The sequence below is a fragment of the Gymnodraco acuticeps genome, unplaced genomic scaffold (assembly GCF_902827175.1).
Source record: "Gymnodraco acuticeps unplaced genomic scaffold, fGymAcu1.1, whole genome shotgun sequence".
Lineage (NCBI taxonomy): Eukaryota > Metazoa > Chordata > Actinopteri > Perciformes > Bathydraconidae > Gymnodraco > Gymnodraco acuticeps.
In genome coordinates this window covers 493,569-513,987 of record NW_022992357.1, presented here as the reverse complement: position 1 = coordinate 513,987, position 20,419 = coordinate 493,569, and the positions used below count along the sequence as shown (strand labels likewise).

Below are 20,419 nucleotides of genomic sequence, written 5' to 3'. Positions count from 1 at the left end.
TCTGGATGAATGTAAAGTGGCCTACTGCTATTCACTATCCCCCCACCATATCTAAAGGAGAGCTTGAAAAAGATTTAAACATTTAAAAAAAAATTTTTTTTAAAGGACAAATACAAATAATAATTAAATTGTGTTATAATTAGTACATTAGGCTATAGCCTACTATTAAAAACATATTGTAAAAGTCATAATTAGGCTGCTTTGAGACCAACTAAACAAACATGGCGGTCATTGCACCAATCACAACTCTTGGTGGAGCTTGATTATTACCACCTGTGTTCACTTGACGTCAAGTTGGTGCGAGCAAAACAATGTGACTGTATCACCGTTAGCTTTGTGTATTATGTTGCCAAAGTCCACTGTCGACGACTAGAAGGTATTTTTGCCCTGAATCATGCTGAACAACAACACAGGCCCAGTGGTAAGCAACGTTTTTTAAGCTACTTTTGCTATGAGCTAACTACTAGCAACACTGGTGTGTGTGGCCTGTATCTGTATGTACATTGACTTGAGTAGCATAATAAAAGCGCTCCAGACAGCACAGTTAGGCAATTTCTGAGCCTCAAGGTAACGCTCAGTGGAGGAAAATCAATCATGTACTAAGGCCATTTCTTTTTTTGTAAAATCTATCAATTAGTTCACATGGCTTTCTATGTAGCACACTCTTAATTGAATTATTGACGTTTTGGGAATTGTGTAGCCTATATTGCTTATCAAAACACACAAATCACAAGCGGCTCACAGCTTCTGACTTGCAGTTTCTGAAAATAACTGCAGGCCAAACTCTACTTGTCCATAATTGATGATGTGATTGAGAGTATGCGGGAGCTCTTTTTGGATGAAGGGCTTGAAGACCGCGTCCTGGATGATTTAAGACATGTGAGTTTCATTCATAACCATATTTATCTCTAAAAATAGATATTATTCTCATCTTGACTCAAGCTGTCAGTTCCAGTAAAGTTAGTCCATCTAGCGAGGAAGTTTACAGCATAGCAAGAAGTCAGACTGCTGTTTTTTCTTGCTGTGCAGCTTTGGGAGGCAAAGATGATGCAGTCAAAAGCAATGGAAGACTTCAGAAAAAATAATATCAACTCATCCAACTTTGTGCTGCAGCTCCCTGCCAGCTACAGTCGGACAGATCAAGAACTCACAGGTAACACAGCAGGCTTCTGCCATGAACTGCTTCATGCTTGCTTGATATTTGCATCACCTGCTCTGCTCTCTGCTCTTTTCTCTCAGCCTCAGTTGTGATCCCTGCGAGTCACAATATCCACAGTTTCCCAATGAAGGCAAGTGTCATCAAGCTTTCCAGGACATCGCCTCCATGTCCTCATGTAGCTCTTGAAGTCAGGGGCACATACAAAAGCAAAACATAACCATACTTAGTTAAATGTAAAAAGCAACTGATATTCTTTGTTGTCAATGTAATCACTTAATACAGGCAGTATAGGCGAATGCTAAGGGCGCATCAACCCATCGGGCGCGCTGGAAATTGGGGAGAAAAAAATTAAATAAATATTTTCACGATTTTGGATCAACAAAGTACATCTTATTATCTTATACTAACATAACTACGCCTATATTGCGTACAGCGCCCATAAACTATGGCACCCCCTCCCCCCCAAAATCAATTTGAACAGCCCCAGTAAAATTCAGAGGTTTATGTGAAATTGTTCTTTTTAAAATAATTGTAATAATAATAATAATAATTGTTTTTAAATAATGGTTTTAGTGTGCAATTATAGGTTTTAATTTTGTATTTGTGTTAATTTAAAATAAATCAAACTCCCAAAAAACGTATACAGCTTCTGTGTGCTAAAATCTTGCTGAGGGCAGCAAAATGCAAAAAAAAACCTAACCCTGCCTCTGGGATACTTCTTCCTCTCTTGTTAAAAAGTAAATAAAACAATGAAACATTTGACAAATTGTGTGATTGTTTACATTTAGGCTTCATTTGGTTGCCGGTAACTTTAATTGAAAAATGAATTCTGTTCAATTTATAATAGATTTGATTTGATTTAAAATCAGATACTTACTTATGGAATTTGACCAACTTGAGTACATATTTGAAAACCTGAATTTTCTACCGGTAATTATGAACCCTAAAAACACTTTTGAAATTATATTGTGAAATGACCTGAACATCATTCATGGACTGAGACAAAGGGAAAACTGTTACACTTATTTAAGCACCATCAGACACTATTACAGTGTTAATGTAAAACATTACCTTTTTTAATATGATTGATTATGTTTTTTTCATTTCAGACCAACTCCGAGACAATTGCTACTTTCTCTCTTCCTGCTGGGTTATCGTACCCTGTGCAGATACCAGCTGGAGTCACTCTTCAAACCGCCTCTGGTACACAACAAATGTACCTGTTATTTATTGGCATAAATATGTTTTATTTTTTTGTACTAATTGCAGATATTTTTGTGTCACTGAGGTCAACTTTACAAGGTCAACGTTCCTGTTGTGGTCACTCAGGCTCCAGCAGGTCAGCCTCTTATATCCCGAACCATGCAGAGAGTGTTTGTGGGGAGGGAAGCTCCTGCCCCCCAGTCATCTACTGTCCCACCAAAAACCACTCGGCCTCAGGAGGTGGATCCACCCTCTGTTCCAGCTTTTTCTCTTCAACTGCCGCGACATTCACAGGTTGATATCCCCCCTTGTCAGGAGAAGAGTGTCCCCCAACCACCTCAAGTTCCTGCTGCTGAGCCATCGCAGCTTCAAGGGGCCCGCTCTCCAGAGCCAGACATCAACCTGGAAGAAAATGAGCAGAGTCCACAACGCGAACCTGTGAACCTCAGTATGAACGCCTCACCCTGCAGTCAGTTATTAGAGCAGATCAGCAGCGAGGAGGCTTTGACTCAGACGGCACAGTTTAAGAGCCGAGACATTGATGACATCCTGAAAGAAGTGATTGAGGAGGAGAGAGAGAAGGCAGAAAGGGCGAGGAACCTAGCGCCAGCTAAGAATGACAACCAGTCTGATCCTGTTCTTGGGGTAATTTGAAACGAATATACACTCGGAGCCAGCACCTGGTTAGCTTAGCTTAGCATAAAGCCTGGATTCAGGAGGAAATTGCTACTCTAGGTCTGTCCAAAGGAAACATAATTTGTCCTCCAGCATTCTTAAAGCTCACTAATTAATAATAATTATTAATTTATTGGTATTTCTTGGATTGGAGTTCTAGGCTTGATGCTAAGCTACAGGGCTGTTGATCTCAAAGCGTATAATGTATTTCTGTTGGACTATTTTTTTTAAAGGGAAACTTAACTACTTTTACAAAGTTGAGGTTTGTACTTAAAATAAAAAAATATAGACGTTTACCAGGTATAGAGGGTATAATAAATGACAGTGAACTGCATCGTAGGAAGTGTAGGATCCAGCATTTTCGAAGCATGAGGATACTAGGGACGGAGGTTATGACCAATTGGCCTCTGTTGGTTTCGAACGTACTGTTTTTAACTTAATGAGTTTCCTAACTTTATTGAAGATCAATACTAAATAGTTGAGGTTGCCCTTTAATACATCTAAAATAAATGTTACAATTAACCATAAAGGGAGCACTTATGTACTGTTTCAAGACGTTTTGACTCAATCAACATTAATGGCATTACATTTCTACTGCTATAAAACAGATTGCTGTGCTATTAACTCAAGCCAGTTCAGGTGTCAAATCTTGAATTATTCAAATAAATTACAATCTCATGGCATAACAGTTTACTTATTTTTTCTCGCAATTCCTGCTAAGCTGGACCTGGACTTCAACTACAATGAGCTGTCGGACATCGTTCAGCTGGATGGTCCTGCGGGGAACTCGGACATGGAGGAGGAAGAGGGAGGTCCCATGGAAGAGAACGACTTTCTGGGTATAATCAACGCAGAGGCCATAAAGGCCCTGCAGGAGGGGGAGGGAAGCAGCGACGGAAACAGCGTCTCCTCCAGCAGCGACAGCGAGGGAGCAGATCTCGCCGAAGCAGTTGAAGAGGTTAGTGAGATTAAGCTGGATGTACATGTTATCCTGATTATTTTTCCCCACTGTATAAGAAACAGATGGTCTGTGGCTATTTACCTGGAAAATTAAATAGTTTGTATTTCCTATCAATTAGGATCCTTTGAACTCAGGCGATGATGTGCACGAGCAGGACATCCCAGATCTCTTTGACACTGACAATGTAATCGTCTGCCAGTATGACAAAGTAGGAACAATTCGCCCCTACATTGGCCATCATTTGCCTCTCAACAAACCCAAGGCATGATTACTGACTTAATGTGTTCTCTCTATTGCAGATCCATCGCAGCAAGAACCGCTGGAAGTTTCATTTGAAAGACGGAGTGATGTGTTACGGAGGCAGGGACTACGTGTTCTCTAAAGCTGTCGGAGAGGCCGAGTGGTGATGAGCATCAGCACTCTTCAACGCATCAGATCATCATGTAGAGCGACGGGAAACTGATCCAAAAGGGAAAAATAATCAGTGAATTTAGACCTCTTGGTGGTGTCATTTGGCTCGCAGAGAAGGCAGTTAAACACCTCTGTGTGAAATCACTGATACTTTAGTTTTTCATTATGTAATTATCAGAACAATACCGCAAGTCATTTAAAATGTAACAACCAATTACATTCAGCGTTGCTTCTGGATAAAGTGTACTGAGACAGACGGCATGAATTTCTGTTGTTAAATATTTACCTGAAAATACTTTTCTTTATTAGTAGAGCAAAAGATTATTTGACCTGGAATATATTTTCTTCTGTCATGATCATGTTGCTTTGAAGGTACCTAATTTGCTGTTTGATTTGTAGTAATGCCTTGACTTTAATTATGCTTCAAATACACAGAACTGCACTGTTGTGCTGCATTCAATTAACCCTTTTCTTTCTGACAACCCTGACAAAGCCTTTGTTGCCTTGTTACATTATTTACCTAATGAACTAAGTGTGTTTGTTTTCTTTTCACTATTGAACCAAACGGCTGCATGCAAATTCACTGGAATACGACACAGTTCATTTATAAAAGCCAGCATGGACACTACAATCGATTTAATGTGTGACTGTTTTAGAAAAACACTCGACTAGCTTCTCACAGCTGAACGAAAACATAAAGGCTTGTGTGACAGCTCCAGTAATAACTAAAAGTGGGTCTTTCATTCTTTGGTGTAGGCCTTTTTCTTTCTTTAACATTTTGTTAAACACTATCTTCAAATATTGAACTGCAGTTTGCACGTTCACACATAGTAAAAGCAATTCATAGCAGTGGTTTCCAAGTTCAATCGGAGGGTAGAATATAAACAGGATATGAAATCAGAGGGCAGATCTCCTAAAAAAGATTCAAATGTAATGTGCCACACAGATCCTAGAGTTCAATGAAATTATGCAAATGTGTGTCTTTTCAGCATATTTATCAAGTACGATTTCAGAGAGAGATTAGATTAATAAATATTACAGCAGTAGATACAATCCTATCTCTGGATTTCAGCAGTGGTGACGGGAAGAACCCAAACAAAAGTTTCTAAGATGCCGAGTAGTATTTTTTTTTAAATGAGAAAACCCATTGTAAAAGACAGTTAGCATAAGTAACTTACCACACTTTTAAAATTTCCAAAATGTCTCATTGTGGAAATCGAGGACATTTTAACAGCATTTTTAATTACCGAGTCACTTGCTTCAGAAGCGAGGCAAGAATCCTTCCTAGCCTCGGAAAACAAAGAATTGTGGAACAGGCTAACAGGTGTGCGTCATATGGGAGGCCCCGCCTTAAATGGATCGTGATTTCCGCCAAAGATTTGGAAATTAGTCCGTGCGCAAAGCATTGTGGGGATTTTAAGACCGCGGAGTCTACACATGTGCAGCCTCGACATTTCTCCTAACGAAGTACGCCGGGCTCGGTAGAATTCCAAGTATGCTGGAGATTGGAATAGTACTTCGGCGGCACTCAATGACGTAGTATGCTTGAAATAGTGGCTCTGCAGCAGCTTTACTCGCGATTGAGAAACACCCGGGCCGTTTCTCAATCGCGAGGATATTGGCTTCCAAGCCAATATTTCAAGGATGCTACGTTATCAAGTGGCGCAGCAGGACGGTTCCAATGTCCAGCATACTTGGAATTCCACAGAGGCCGCGTCCTTGGTTTGGGGGAAATTTCGAGGCTGCACATGGGTAGACTTTGCGTCCTTCAAATCCCCACAATGCTTTGCGCACGGACCAATTTCCCTAAATCTGTGGCGGAAAATGTAAGGCGGGGCCTCTCATATGACGCACACCTGCACACTTGCTAGCCTGTTCCACTCTTCGTTTTCCGAATGCCAGGAAGGATTCTTGCCTAGCTTCTGAAGGAAGTGACTCGGAAGACATGTGCTACCAAGCAAGCGTACTCACGATTGAGAAACGGCCCCAGAGTCTTGGCTGATGTGACATGCTGCAGTCTTAAAGTCCAAATGTCTCCTGAGTACATCAACACAACAATAGATGGCACTAAAACTCATCTGTAGCAAGCAAAATACTTTCCTTTGGTCACATTTACCTCATAATATTCAAACAAAAAATCTTGACCTTTATAAGGATTAAAACATCAATCAAAACTCATCCTTAGAACTCTTTGTCTCTTACACAAAGTCTGTTTTTACAGTTTTCGGATCATTATAACAATAACAATCCATGATTTAGGACACCTTTGCAAACAAACTGGCCCGTTTTCACCCCCATTCCTGCTTGCTCCATCTGCTTCTTTGTACCGCCTCACATGTGCAGAAAAGGAGGCAGCAGCACCTGAAATTCTCACTTTGTAAATGAACAGAGATCAAATCTGATCTGATGCCTTCCATGTACAAGACAGAGAATCTCTTCACCCTGACCTTAAATGCTGCCTTCATAATACAATGCAATCATGATACAGTTCTCAGTGTTGATCATGTGGCCCCTTTTTTTAGAAAACCATCCTTCATCTTGATGTGAAAAGCATAGAAGCTCAGTGAGTTAGTTTTAGTTTTGGGTGTTTTTTGACTGCAGTGGGGATGTGAAGCCAGAGTCGGCGACCTGAACCAGTCAGCGTCAGAGCTGCAGCAGCCGCAGCGACTCAGCAGCAGGCCCACGTCCTTCCTGATCGCCCGTGTGAAGAGGGTGTACAAGAAAGGATTGCAGAGGGAGTTGATGGGATAAAACAGGATGAGCAGAATCTTTGAGTGGGACACGGTTATCAGGGGCATCTTCAGGGCAGCAGAAATGGCGAAGAAGGAGATCGGGGCCATGCAAAGAAAGTCTGTGAAAATGAGCACAGCCATGCGCTTGGCAATTCTGGTGTCTCCAAGACGGGTAGAGTGCTCCGGATTGCGAACACTCAGATATATGCATATGTAACAGTAGCAGACCAACAGGAAAGCAGCTACATTGAGAATGAGCACGGCCACAACGTAGATCTGAGAGGCCAGCGAGTCGATGTCCATGGGCAGACAGATGCTCACTTTGCTGTAACTGCTGACCCCCACAAGAGGGAGCAGGGCCACCAGCAGAGAGAAGACCCAGCCTGCCCCCATTAAGGCCGTTACATGGTGCATCCGTAGCCTCTTGTTGACTTGCATGGCATTGGTGATGGTGTGCCAGCGTTCAAGGCTAATCACTGTCAGTGTGTATACTGATAGCTCGCTGGAGAACACCGTTAAAAACCCTGCTGTTCCACACCCGGGCCCGGTCTGCCAGTCAGTCGCATGGTTGTAGTACTCGTGGCGGGAGATGATGTCCATGAAGGCAATGAGCATCAGGTAGAGCCCCATGCACAGGTCGGCGAAGGCCAGGTTACACATGAGGAACCTGGAGACGGTTAGCTTGTGTTTGCTGATGAGCAGCATAGCCAGAACAGCCAGGTTACCGGTCACAGCGAACACCGTGATGATACAGGTGAGACAGCGCAGGAGGGGGAAGCCCAGCAGGTCCTCACAGGGGTTAAAGTCATCCGGCGTTGGAGTGCACTTGACGAAGGGGCTGTTGACACACTCAAATTCCAGGTCAGGATACTGAAAGGTGATGTCATCGATCAAATCCATAATATCTTCGGTAGGCTCTCTGAAGAATACAGATATGTAAAAAACAATTACAGAAACATTGATTTAACAAAATGACCTGCGTAAGTGAAAGTATTACAATTAAGAGAGGAGAGGAGTCAGATAAGTTTTGTCTTTTATTATAGTATTGTTTTCTAAATAGATTACTCGAATGTTTTAAGGTGAGCCAACGTTAGATCAATTATGTCAGTTTTAAGAAACAATAAAGGTGGATGTTTATTTTCGGGGACTCAAAGTTCATCTTTATCCAGAGAGTTAGTTGTGTTTAATATAATTATTAGAAGTTAAAATTAAAAGTGTCAGATGAAGTGACATTGGTTAAAATATTGAGATGTGATTATTATTAAGTAAACAGGCTTTGTTATTTTTTTTTTCGCCAAGTATTTTCCCAATTACAATTGCTTTGCTTATCCATTGGTTCAATGTGGGTGCTATGTTAGAATATCAATCTATTAGGTTTAAACTATGTCAAATAATCTATGCACTTTTAAGGCCATTGAAAATGAATGGGATGGTCCCGGGAAAAAGTATCCATAATGTCGTAATCTTAAACTTGAACTTTAAAATGCACCTCCCTCCCAACACCAATTATTTTAGTACAGTCTCTTAATGGACAGTGAAGTCACTTACTTTTCAGTTGTGCTGAGATCACACAACTTTGACAAGTTCTTTAAGGCACTTTCCCTTTAAATAAAAAAGAGAAAAATGTTAGACCACAGAAAATGCCAGTAATCTCAACTGCTGTTCCTACTACTGATGATCAGTATTCACAGGACAGAGCTTTTGTTCTTTGTGCAGATGTGAATGGATTTGTATATCTCCGGGAGCAGTGGTGGGTTACCTTTGTTTCCGCCGCCATGTGTCGAAAGCGCAGCAGTGGCTGGAGTACGTGAGTTCTGCGTTCAGCAGCTCGGCCAGGCTCTCCGGGGGGGGGAGGGTCTTCAGAGCAAAGGCAGAGCTGGCGTTCAGATACCTCACCTGCCCCAATCCTTTTCGGGGGAGGGACCTCAGAGGTGTGAAGGAAACATCCCTGCATCAAACACGGAAAATATAAACATTAATTTCAGTGGAGATATTGTGTTTCAATAATTTGACTGTTAGAGGGTTACAAAGTCTTTCCAACAGGAAGAGCCATTAGTGTTTTGTTTATAATTATATAAAACTATCTCAGGCATTTTTCTGCTGAATCTGACAGTGGCAGAAAACCCCTAATTAAAGGTTTTCATTTTCAACAAGCCATCAAGGTCTTTCTACAAGAGGTGCTAATTCACACAAAAAAACGTAATTGCAGAATAAAGGTTGTAATTACTGACACGGGCTGAACACATTTTAGAAAAACAACACTTAGGACTTCGCTCCCTCACGTACTTGTTTTTCTTATATTCATTGAACATGAAAATACCCGGATGGTGCTCTTTAGGCCCAGGACGAGCAAAAGGAAGACCTTTAGCTTTTCCTGCATGGCCGTTATAACCACACACACATCTGTAATTCATAACTAAGATAAAAGAAAATGTGATATCTGTAACACAAGGTTACTTGCAATCAGAGACCTTGCGAACTGCATGTGCATCAGGCCGGGATATTTGTTCAATAATCAGAATTCAGCAGTGCTTCTCGCCTTGTTGTTTGTTTACACAGACAGGCTGTCACCACCCTAATGTTTAAACAATAAATTATAAACATGGTTATGAATATTAATCATGCTTCACTGGCCCAGTTAAGATATGGTAACCTAAATGCTGTTGATTCAAACATCAACAGATAGAGAATGTAGGTCTGTCCTCTCTGGTATTTAACTTTATCATACATTTCTGATTTTGTGTTTTGACCTCTTGTCTATAACTTTTTAGGAACTGGTACATCTTCAACTGGGATAGATATACAGTTCACAGAATATATATTTTACTCATACACAACATTCATTTACCAGACATAGTTTGTAGTTACTTTGGAGGAGTATTTCACATTTAATCATACATTCAGTGTACAACATGAAATGCTTTTTCATAGAATAAACTGCTCAGCTGTAAAACATACAAAGTGCTTAAAATTAGCTTTGTGTTAATAGGCCACAATGTCAAAATCCCACATTAAAGGTGGGGTAGGTAATTCACTTCAGAAACACTTTTTGTTATATTCCATGGAATGCTCTTAACATCCCGATAGCAATAAATATATTAAATGCTTTGACAATTAATACATAAAAAATGTTCATCTGTGGAAGCCGTAGTACTGTAAAAAGCACGACCAGCCGGCCCGGCTAAAATAACTGGATGGCCTACCTGCCTGTCAGCCTTCCATCTGTGCACAAACTTATCTCGTGCCCTCATTGGTCATGTGCGCGTTCGTGTGTGTTGGAGGAGGGGCTCAGTAAGGAAGTCTGAAGGAAGGGGCAGATCTTTTTCGGCTGCGTACTTTCAAATTCTAGCGCAATAGAAATCATGATGCCTTTAAGCTCCTTTAAGCAAGTTTTGGTAAAATGTTGAATGCAAATCATTTATATGTTTTAGTTCAATCTCAATACATGTCTCATTAGCTGCTGACTGTCTGTTTGGTAGGTGTACGGTGGTTTTGAAAAGCTTTTACTGAAAGCTGCTATTGGCTGCAGTTGCAAACAAACACTACAAACAAATCCCAATAACACGTCTACCACCACTGATTGTTTAACCCTTAGATGCACGAGTGACTGGACCCTAGACTCTTCTATAAGTGGGTCAAAAAGGACCCGTATTAGAATAATATGTTTTTATGCCATTTTTGCCATTTTGGTTAAGAGAAATCACTTGTATAATATTTAGTATTATATTTTGGTTCTCACTAGAAATATTTTATATTTAATTTTTCACAATTTATAATTTTATAATTTAAAAAAAAAATGTTATAAAGAAAACGTTTTGAACATATTGATGCAAATATCTCCGCTATTCTGAGACCCTCACAGTATTCCAGTCCCTTTTCAAAACTCATCTCTTCTCCTCTTGTCTACTCATAGCCCCACCCCCCATCAATCCATGCCGGTTGATCAAGTTTGATAGTCCTATACCCCCCACCCTAACCTTCCCTTATATTGTAAAGTGATTTGATTTTGAGTCCTTGAAAAGCCCTATACAAATATAATGTATTATTATTATTATTTTTATTATTATTATTATATTGACAGGTATCAGATCTTGCTGTGTAAAATAATCTTCCTGAGAGGTGTCACTTGTGATGTGGTCTACAGTGAATGTATTCCTGACAGCCACAGGTGATAAGAATCAACGGTTCCCATAGGATTCCATATAAAATGCATGCGACACTTATGGAAGCTTGGGGTAGTAATACAAAATTACAATTTCTTAAAATGTATAACATTTAAATAAAACATTTGAATGGCATGATATCCAAAACAGGTTTTTTGAGGAATAGCTGGACTATGAAATGATAACATTTTTTAATTACAAAGATACTTCAAGAAAACCCCCTCACCGGGTCAAAAAATACCCACTTATGAATCTAAGGGTTAATGACATTTTCCTTGATTTGAATGGTTTTACCAACTTAAATCTTTGTCACTTACAGATAACTTGGACCGGTGACTCCTTCAAAAGCATTTTCTTCAATGTCACTGAGATACATGTTGTCTCTTAAAATCCTACAAAAGACAAGAAAACAACAACTGTAACAAAAGTGACCTCAAGTCCAAACAATAGTTTAGCAGTTAACATGCAATATAAAAGAAAATCTAAGGTGACACATTAATGGCCAACAATGGCCCTCAAACCATTTATTAACTACGTGTGTTCTTGGCTTGACACTGAGGAAGATGAGCATTATTTTTAGACTGCATGGTGTCCGCACTGATCTCATCTGCATCTACTATCAGCAGTATGGGGCAGAGCAAGAAAACAAGGGGGCATCCACTCTTTATTTAGTCTTATATAACACTTGTTTACCGGTTCACTCAGCTTTGAATGATTACAAAAAGAAGAGCCTTAGAGCTAAAGAGCATACTTATCACCAGCCTAATGTATCGGCATGTATTGTTGTTGCTATTTTAGCACAAGATTATCAAAATGCTTACAGGGTGTTGAGCTTGGTTCCGTTGAATGCATGAGATTTGATATCCTTGAAGCCGTTTCTAAACAGATTCCTGTGAGGGACACAATGTGACAAACCTGCTGTTAAAAGCACATATCACCAAGGTCAGACGACTGAGATGACATATGGAGACAAATTATTGCCTTGAGCTCCAGTAATGGGGTAACAAAAGTATGTGGCTCCTGTACTCACATGTCTACATCTGCTTCTGAAATACCCTGGAACGAATTGGCAGGAATGAAGTCGATCCCCATGTTTTCTACCATTTCTCTGCACACAGGAGAGATAACCTTCACTCAGGCTGTTTGGCTTAATCATCAGTTAGACAAAATGATGCACATTTGTTCAAAAAAAGAGCCATTGGATGAACTGACACAGTCGGGTGGTATGTGGCATTGATAGATAAATCAAATCAAGTTTTATTTATATAGCACATTTATAAAAAGTATGAGCGGGCTCGGAATAAACTTGGAGTTATAACATGGAGTTCTGCAACATGAAGACAGATATTAAACCAATTTATAAAGCACTGTTTTTAAAGGTGATGACTTACAGGAGGATAAACGGCGCCAGGGAAGAGATAGTTGTGAAGTCTGGGAAGTGTGTCAGCCCTGTGTTAGAGATGCTCCTGTGAAGCAGCAGACAGAAGAAATCATGAGCAGATGAGGACAAATCTTGCTACAAGTGTCTGTTAAATGTCACAGGTTTGCAGATTTCTTTATCAGTAAGAGGAATTTCCAGTTCAGATCTACAGTAACACATCATGTCCCTGTCTGCTCGTGACCTTTGACACGTTTTCTCATCCCCCCAGTTTATCTTGCAGTTTGTTTTCCTTAAATGTCCTTGTTTTTTATAATGTTATATGTTCTTCAACATTGTCGGACAGTCATATTTATATTTATTTTGTATCTTCAATATTTCATTTTTTTCATCTTTCTTGTTTTCCCTCCATGATGAAAATTGTTTATTACTGGAAGTATTTAGGATTTGGATTACTAGATTTTAAATGTATTTTTGACTTGGACTGCATACATTATTTCATTTAAGGTCTATTCAAATAAGATTTCTACAGCTTTTACTCTAGTACACATGTGTCAAACTCAAGGCCCGGGGGCCAAATCAGGCCCGTGGTGGATTTAATTTCGGCCCGCAGGATAATTTCTAATTACTATTAGATCTGGCCCGCCGGTATATTGCACGCACACCTTCACTCAATCCTGAGGATTTCCTCCACTCAGAGCCTGACCCCAAACATTGATGAACTTGCACCCAAGATGAGATGCCAAGTATCTGGTTTGAACTAGCATCACAGCAGCAAACTGAGTTTCAATGGATGTTTCCTTCTGCACTTTTTTTCTCACGACAACAGGGCATGTTTGGTTTTTTCTTTGAGGGGAATAGTTTTTTTGAAGCTGTTGTTGGCCTGTGGAAAAATGTAATCATAAGAAATGACTCCGGAAAAGCTGCAGATAGAGCCATAAGAAATGAATGCAACTGATTATTTAATGTTGTTTTTATAGGCAATCATTTAAGCTGTGTTAGTTCCAGGTTTAATATGTGCAATAAGTTCATTTCAATAAGTTCTGCAATAAACATTGAACCAGTCCGGCCCTCGACTAGTACCCATATTGTTTTATTTTGGCCCACTATGTATTTGAGTTTGACACCCCTGCTCTAGTAGATCATCAGATTTTGCTGAATTACATCAACTCAGCGTGTGGTTGAAAATCCACACTATACTGCAGAGATGAAGAACGTTTTGTTGACTGACCCACCTGCTGTTAGGTGGGTTTTAAATAGGAGAATATTGATACTATTTTTTTTTACTTACAAATATTCCAGCTTGGGCAGGTCAGTGAAGGCCCCTTTTTCAATAACCCTCAGACTGATGATATTCTGCAATGATCTGTGGGAATAAAAATGAGGAAAGCGCATCAGTAATTACACTATAGCTGTCAGTGGCTGTCAACAAACAAACACAGCCCATTCATACACCAGCCGCTCTGAAAGTCAACGATTAAACACTCTTTATAACGAGAGACTAATCCTGTAAGGTAAATGCAATGCCAAACACGTACCAGCTGTTCAAATGAATAATTGCTTTAATCGTGCAGCTTGAATTTGACATGCGGCGGAAGGTAAAGTGTGGCTTACATTTGAATCAGGCTGTGGAGGGAGAGGAAGGCGTGTCGCTGAATCTTTGTGATGCTGTCGCTCTGGGAGATCACACTGTGGCACAAAGACATGGCTTCACATCAGTCAACAGATTAATAAGAGCCTGTGAACAAATAACTCCTGAAATGCCTCAGATCAAAATATTAAAAGTGACACAAAGTTCCCTTGCTTACTTTTCAATGCACCTAATTTGGAAATAGGACAGAGATGATTGATATTGGGACAGAAAGCTATGAGGGAAATGTTTAAATACAGCCAAAAACAGTTCTCACTTCTAGGGCACTACATGCACATGCTTCACCTCGTGTTTGGAAAAGCTCCAACATACATCAGAGATGCATCTGGGCCATGGAAGTGAAGATGTTTAAAAATGGAGGACTAAACAGAGATGTTCATGAGACAAGCAAAGTCAACAAGCCTTCTATACCCGTCCTTGAACACTTTTGTTTTCTGATGGAGGCTGACTTCTCCTTCGAAGCCGCCCTCCACCTTCTTTTTGTAATCACCGTTTCCCCCCACTCTACTGTAATCAGTCGACACTTTTCTTAAGGTTAACATCACTCTGCCTCCATCTCAAATGAAAAAACAAAACAAAAACGTGTCTCCATCTGTACTGTTTACTTTTTCACTTTCATGACCTCCTTTGATTGCATTATAGTGTCATAATTACCACACAGTTTTAAAAAAGCGTTTAAATCCAGACAAGGACTTGATTTAGAGTTTGCATCACCACTGTCACACACACGTCAGTATACCTTGACACAGGTGTTAATGGCTGAAAAGACTAAGGTCACTGTTGTTTAAACCCATATGAGTTTTATCGCTTTAAACTCGACACAAGATTTGAACATAATGAACACATTGTGGAAGTACTGCTAGTATCTGAGGCTGATAAGACTTGTCCCTGAGGAGAAGAGCAAAGTCAAACACACTCAATACAAAGCAGCTGAAATGATTCCACCACGGGCTAACGCACGTTATCTGCTCATCAAACTGTTAGAGATATGATAATTGAAATACTGAAACCCATTCAGGATGCTGGCTTTAGGACTTTGTGCTTAGTAGCAGTAAACATGATAAAGAGGAGACCTATCTTTAATTAAGATGAAAAGAGGTTGTGCTTTTTATTTATTTATTTCTCTGTTGTTTTACAAGATATTTATATTTTAATTGGGTTTTACTGTCGTTTTTACTGGTTCTACATAGACCTGTGTTAGTTGCCGCCTTTTCAAGGGGAAAGATGTTGAAGTCAGCTGGTTTTGAAAAGTTTAAACGATCACCCACAAAATGAACATTTGTATATCTAATACTCAGCCTGTTTACCTTTAATTTGTGAAGACAACATTGCTTTTCTGACATGCCTCCATCGTGAACGAAGAATACAAACATGGAGATAAGTCTTGATGAATTAAAGTGAATGGAGGCTGTATCAAAACATCCATTTACAAATTATTCAAGTATTCAATTTGCATTCAGGCATTTTCTCTCCAACCTTATTTAAAACACAAAGGACCTGCATGCGCAAATAAGAGCCTGTTTACAAGTGTTTAAAATAGTATGTTTTGAGTGAAAACGCATGTTTTCTGGATAAATGAGACTTGAATTGAACTGTAAGTAAAAGTAAAGTAAGTAAAGTTTATTTATAAAGCGCTTTTAAAGTGCTGGACAAAACAATAAAACATCATCAGAGGAATCGTACAATGATAAATGACCACGTGTTAAGAAGTAATAAAAGCACCAAAACACAATAAAAACACAATAAAAACAAAATGAAAACATAGTATAAAATACAATAAAATCAAGCACACCGGTTACCCAAACGCCTGCCCAAACAGGAATGTCTTTAAATTAGTTTTAAAGGAGTCAACAGAGTCAGCAGACCTAGATGAGCGGGCAGAGCGTTCCATAGCTTAGGAGCCACGGCCTCGAACGCACGATCACCGCGGGTCTTAAGCTGGGTAGGCCTACGTGGGACAGACAGTAAATTGTGCATGTGGGCGGTTGTGGCGAAGTCCATAGGGACTTGGCTTGGCAACTGGAAGGTCACCAGTGGAAGGGAAGAAAGCTTTTAGTTGTGCAGCTCCACTAAATTGGAACAGTCTGCAAACATGTTTAAAACTGAGCACTTTGGTTCCCCTGCATCATTTTAAAACTCAGCTGGGTGACATGCTGTTTGATACTCATATAGTACCTGTCTCTGTAAATAGAGTTTGTAAACTGTACCCTGTACATTATGTTGTTTGTCATCCTTATTGTTGTTCTGTTGTTTTTATGTTACATGTGTAACTAATGTCCTGCAGGTCACCCTTGAAAAAGAGATCTTTTGATCTCAAGGGGCTTTCACCTGGTTAAATAAAGGCTACAAACAAACAAACCAGTTCAAGTCCAGGAAAGACCAAGTGCTACCGAGGTGTCCCTGAGCAAGGCACCGTTCCCTACACTACTCCCCGGGCGCCGTATGGTAGCCCACTGCTCCTAACACTATAAAATGCAGAGAAACTGTTTCGTTACATAGTACCTGTACTACGTAATGACAATAAGTTGAATCTTCAATCTTCAATGTGTGACCTGAGTGGGCGGGCTGATGTATATGGATGAATTAGGTCAGCCACATGTGCAGGAACACTGCTGTGTAAGAGTCCGAACAGGTGACCCTCATTTACAATCACGTTATATATTTTTGGAGGATAACTCCAAATGAATACATTTTAATCACATCTACAGTGATAAACCTTTTTTCTGACAACTGAACGATAAATATCACCTAAAAGCTGCTATTAGAGAATTAAGTGCATTACTTTTTGATAAAAACAGATTGAAAGTAATCTCCTGTAGAAGACGTGTGATGTATGTTAGGAAATAATGAATATTATTAAACAAGTGTTCACCTCACAAGAAAGGACACAACAATATTTAGGTCTTTTAAAGAAGCTTATTCACATAAACAGCAAAAGATAATGGCAAAAAACTACATTATACGCGTTCAACATTTGAAGACGTTGTACCCGTTTCAAAGCCTCTGTTGTGAAGTGAATGTGGCTTGTAGAAATATTTCTTACTTGTACGATTCAACTCTTTATCAAGTAGTTTAGAATTGTTTTAAAATCCCAGGGCAATTTTCAGGGTCAGTAAAATGTATTATTTTTAGTTTAGTTTAATGTTATGTCTAAATTCTATAATTTTTTTTCAAAGCTTATGATTCTTGCTGTTCTGGAATCCTCAAGTTGCTTAGGATAAAAGCATCAGCAAATGAACTTAATTGTAATGACTAGCACCTTTAACTGTATTGTATATGTAAATTGCATAATTGACCTGATTAGTTCTTAACATTTAGCAAAAGCTGTATACTTGTACTATATATGTATTGAACCAACTGAAATATAAAAGGAAAAACAAGAAACTTACATTACTGTAATGTTTATCAGCTCCGTGAAAGCATGAGTGGGGACTTCTTTCATGGGCAGGTGGCTGAACCTTCTGTGAGATTCACAAGTAAAATGATTAATTACACAATCAAGAATGGATATCCATGTTATCTTTCAAAATTACACTTATGATAAAATAATGTACAAGTTTGATAATTAACAAGAAAAACCTCATTAACAAGTCCTTCTATGAATAGCTCAGTGACAGTGAGGGAAATGCAAATGGTAAGTGACAAGCCAAACACAATAAGTCCTAAAAGAGAGAGTAAAAGTCACTGAAGTAGCACAGTGGCAACAGTGTTGGGTGTAACGCGTTACAAAAGTAACGGAGTTACAACATATTACTTTTTGCTGTAACGAAGTAATGTAACGCATTACTAATTAAATGTGGGTAATATATTACCCGTTACAATACTCAGTAACGCATTTACAACACATTTTTACCCGAAATTAAATGGTGTTTTGTTTTTTAACAATGTACTAACATAGCGAGACATTCCGACACCAGACAAATTGTGCGGGTAGATTAGTAAACCTGGTGTTTACCCTTCAGGCTTCGCGTCGGGATCTTCGGGGCAGTTGAATGTTATGCACCCTCTATTCAAAAAAGAGAACGGAGCGAAAAATACTAACAACAAATTGTGTCAGGTGCGCGTGACCTGCTCCGCTGCGCGTGCATCATTTCCAAAGTGCTTCCACAGCAGTGACACACATCTGTGGAAAATCATTTATATGAAAATGGTTAAAGCAACCATCACTAAACGCCAGCAACACTGCATCTACTGCAGACCGTAGCAACAGGCCAGATGGGGACATCACGTGACCCTCCGTTGTGGACACTAGCTTACTCCCCGCCTGACTCGCCGCCCTCAACCCCGGAGCAGCACTCTTCGTTGCCCGAAACTACGCAGCCCCTCTGCGGCCCGCAGGTGCCAGCCAGGATACCACGGCAAAACAGAGCCTGCCCAGGAATATCTAAACAAGTACCAGCCTGTACAGTGGGGTTAGGTGGTCATTTTGCAGCTCGTGGTATACAAATAGACAAGGGCTAGAATATTCATGAGAAAATAGTGCCATATTCTGCCATGCCTGTAGAAATGTTGGGTACAAAATAATGCATACAATAGCACAGATGCCTTCACCACGAATGGCTACAAAACTATCTTATCCCAAGCTTATCAACGAGCTAATGTTGCAGCTGAAATGTTCTCCAGGTCACAAAGTCAACCTCACATGATGATGTGATACCAGTTTTCAAGGACAGTAAATGTTCTCTTCCCAGAGTATATGATGGGACCAAGGTGATGATTTAGTACATGGTTTTAATAATAATTTTGCTTTTCAATGTTTGCCATTTCAAACCATGAGCTGGTTCAAATAATATTTGCCTTGATTTACAATATGTTCTCATTTGTTTTATCAGTACAGTTTTGAAGCTTTTGTGCTTTTCTTTGGACTATATGAAATATTTCAGGATTGCACTTTTAACTCACTTTAAATGTTCTCACTTGCTTGGTTTCAAAACATAACAAATGCCATAATCTGTTCATTGGGGATCATCAATGCTATTTTTCATTGCTGTTGCCGGTCACTATTGCTCATGTAAACCTACTACTACTGCGCCGCCTGTAATCTCAGAGGCACCCTGAGTCATTTTGTTCTGGAACCGGGCCTGTACACGGCCATATACTAAACAAACTTCAGAGACCATTCCGTGTCCTGTTATTATTCACTTCCTCTCTGCCTTCTTCTGGTAATTTATCTGACGTCCAGCGCTCCGTCTTTTAACCTATTTTCCTTTCTCTTTCTTTCCTTAGCAACCTTCATTTTAGTCCTTGACAGTGGTCTGTACTGTATTAACAACGTGTCACATGTTAAGAATTTACAATCAGAATCGAGTATTCAATTAAGCCGTGTACAAGTTGTTAGTAGCCTTAAGGGCCTACACAGTTGTTATGCTCCACATTGCCCTTCATTGGATGTATAATGAGCTGCACTAAACTACATTTTAGCATTTAAAATACCTAGCCATTCTTTTGCGGTTATTTTGCTAAAGTAACTTAAAAAGTAACTAAAGTAGTGTAACTCATTACATTTCAGAGACAGTAATATTGTAATGTAACTTATTACTTTGAAAAGAGAGTAATAAGTAATATGTAATATATTACATTTTGGAAGTAACTTGCCCAACACTGAGTGGCAGTGGGAAGCACCAGACCCTTACAGGGGGATCACAGAGGTTTGTCTACTGTCACCGCTGAAGCTGGAGGGATTTGGGCTACTTACAGTCGAGGCAGGGATACCGCCCGAGAGGCCAGCTGAGTGTCCCTGCTGCACCGCAGAGTGTCGGCCTTGCAGTGGCAGATGGCCGGACAGCTATAAGCCCAGCAGGAGCGCGCGGACAGGACACCGGACAGCGCGAGCAGGAGCCAGACCGCCCGGGGAGCCATGCCTGACACTGGGCCACTCACTTCGGGTTTTAGTAAAAGTAAAGACAAAAACTCTACTGAATCTCCTCAAAGTTCGAGAAGATCAGCTCAGGAAAATAACTATCAGGAAAAAATAATCAGGACTAAAGGCTAAATAAAGTTCCGGTCGTTCCTCCACATGCGCTCGATCTACTGCTGCCTTCAGGGGAAGTCGTAAGTGCAAGATTGCTGGCCGTCTGGAAGATTAA

General features: G+C 39.9%; 2 protein-coding genes across 3 annotated transcripts; one reads left to right on the top strand and one right to left on the bottom strand.

The window, feature by feature from the left end:
- Window positions 1-241: 241 nt before the first annotated feature.
- On the top strand, window positions 242-5,050 carry gtf2a1l (general transcription factor IIA, 1-like). 2 transcript variants are annotated; one of them, XM_034209664.1, is made up of 9 exons: window positions 242-421; window positions 778-879; window positions 1,030-1,153; window positions 1,240-1,289; window positions 2,269-2,362; window positions 2,448-3,007; window positions 3,759-3,995; window positions 4,117-4,206; window positions 4,298-5,050. In XM_034209664.1, the coding sequence occupies exons 1-9, from the start codon at window positions 395-397 to the stop codon at window positions 4,403-4,405; spliced, it is 1,392 nt and encodes a 463-aa protein (XP_034065555.1). In that variant the 5' UTR covers window positions 242-394; the 3' UTR covers window positions 4,406-5,050. The 2 variants fall into 2 exon arrangements, with proteins under 2 accessions (XP_034065555.1, XP_034065556.1); XM_034209665.1 differs by having other exon boundaries at window positions 362-421; window positions 759-879.
- Window positions 5,051-6,910: 1,860 nt separating this feature from the next.
- Window positions 6,911-20,201, bottom strand: lhcgr (luteinizing hormone/choriogonadotropin receptor). The gene is made up of 11 exons (XM_034209659.1): window positions 20,029-20,201; window positions 17,723-17,794; window positions 14,297-14,371; window positions 13,974-14,048; window positions 12,696-12,770; window positions 12,335-12,412; window positions 12,126-12,194; window positions 11,622-11,696; window positions 8,901-9,089; window positions 8,690-8,743; window positions 6,911-8,060 (listed from the first exon to the last, which is right to left on the bottom strand). The coding sequence occupies exons 1-11, from the start codon at window positions 20,190-20,192 to the stop codon at window positions 6,911-6,913; spliced, it is 2,076 nt and encodes a 691-aa protein (XP_034065550.1). The 5' UTR covers window positions 20,193-20,201.
- Between the last annotated feature and the right edge of the window lie 218 nt (window positions 20,202-20,419).

Excerpts from the sequence above, each read along its gene's own strand:
- gtf2a1l (XM_034209664.1), top strand. The coding sequence starts at position 395 with ATGCTGAACAACAACACAGGCCCAGTG. Across the intron at positions 422-777 it reads ACAACAACACAGGCCCAGTG|GCCAAACTCTACTTGTCCAT; the intron begins GTAAGCAACGTT and ends AAATAACTGCAG. Across the intron at positions 1,290-2,268 it reads TCCACAGTTTCCCAATGAAG|ACCAACTCCGAGACAATTGC; the intron begins GCAAGTGTCATC and ends TTTTCATTTCAG.
- lhcgr (XM_034209659.1), bottom strand. The coding sequence starts at position 20,192 with ATGGCTCCCCGGGCGGTCTGGCTCCTGCTCGCGCTGTCCGGTGTCCTG. Across the intron at positions 12,195-12,334 it reads TCAGAAGCAGATGTAGACAT|GAATCTGTTTAGAAACGGCT; the intron begins GTGAGTACAGGA and ends TGTCCCTCACAG. Across the intron at positions 8,744-8,900 it reads ACATGGCGGCGGAAACAAAG|GGAAAGTGCCTTAAAGAACT; the intron begins GTAACCCACCAC and ends TTTTATTTAAAG.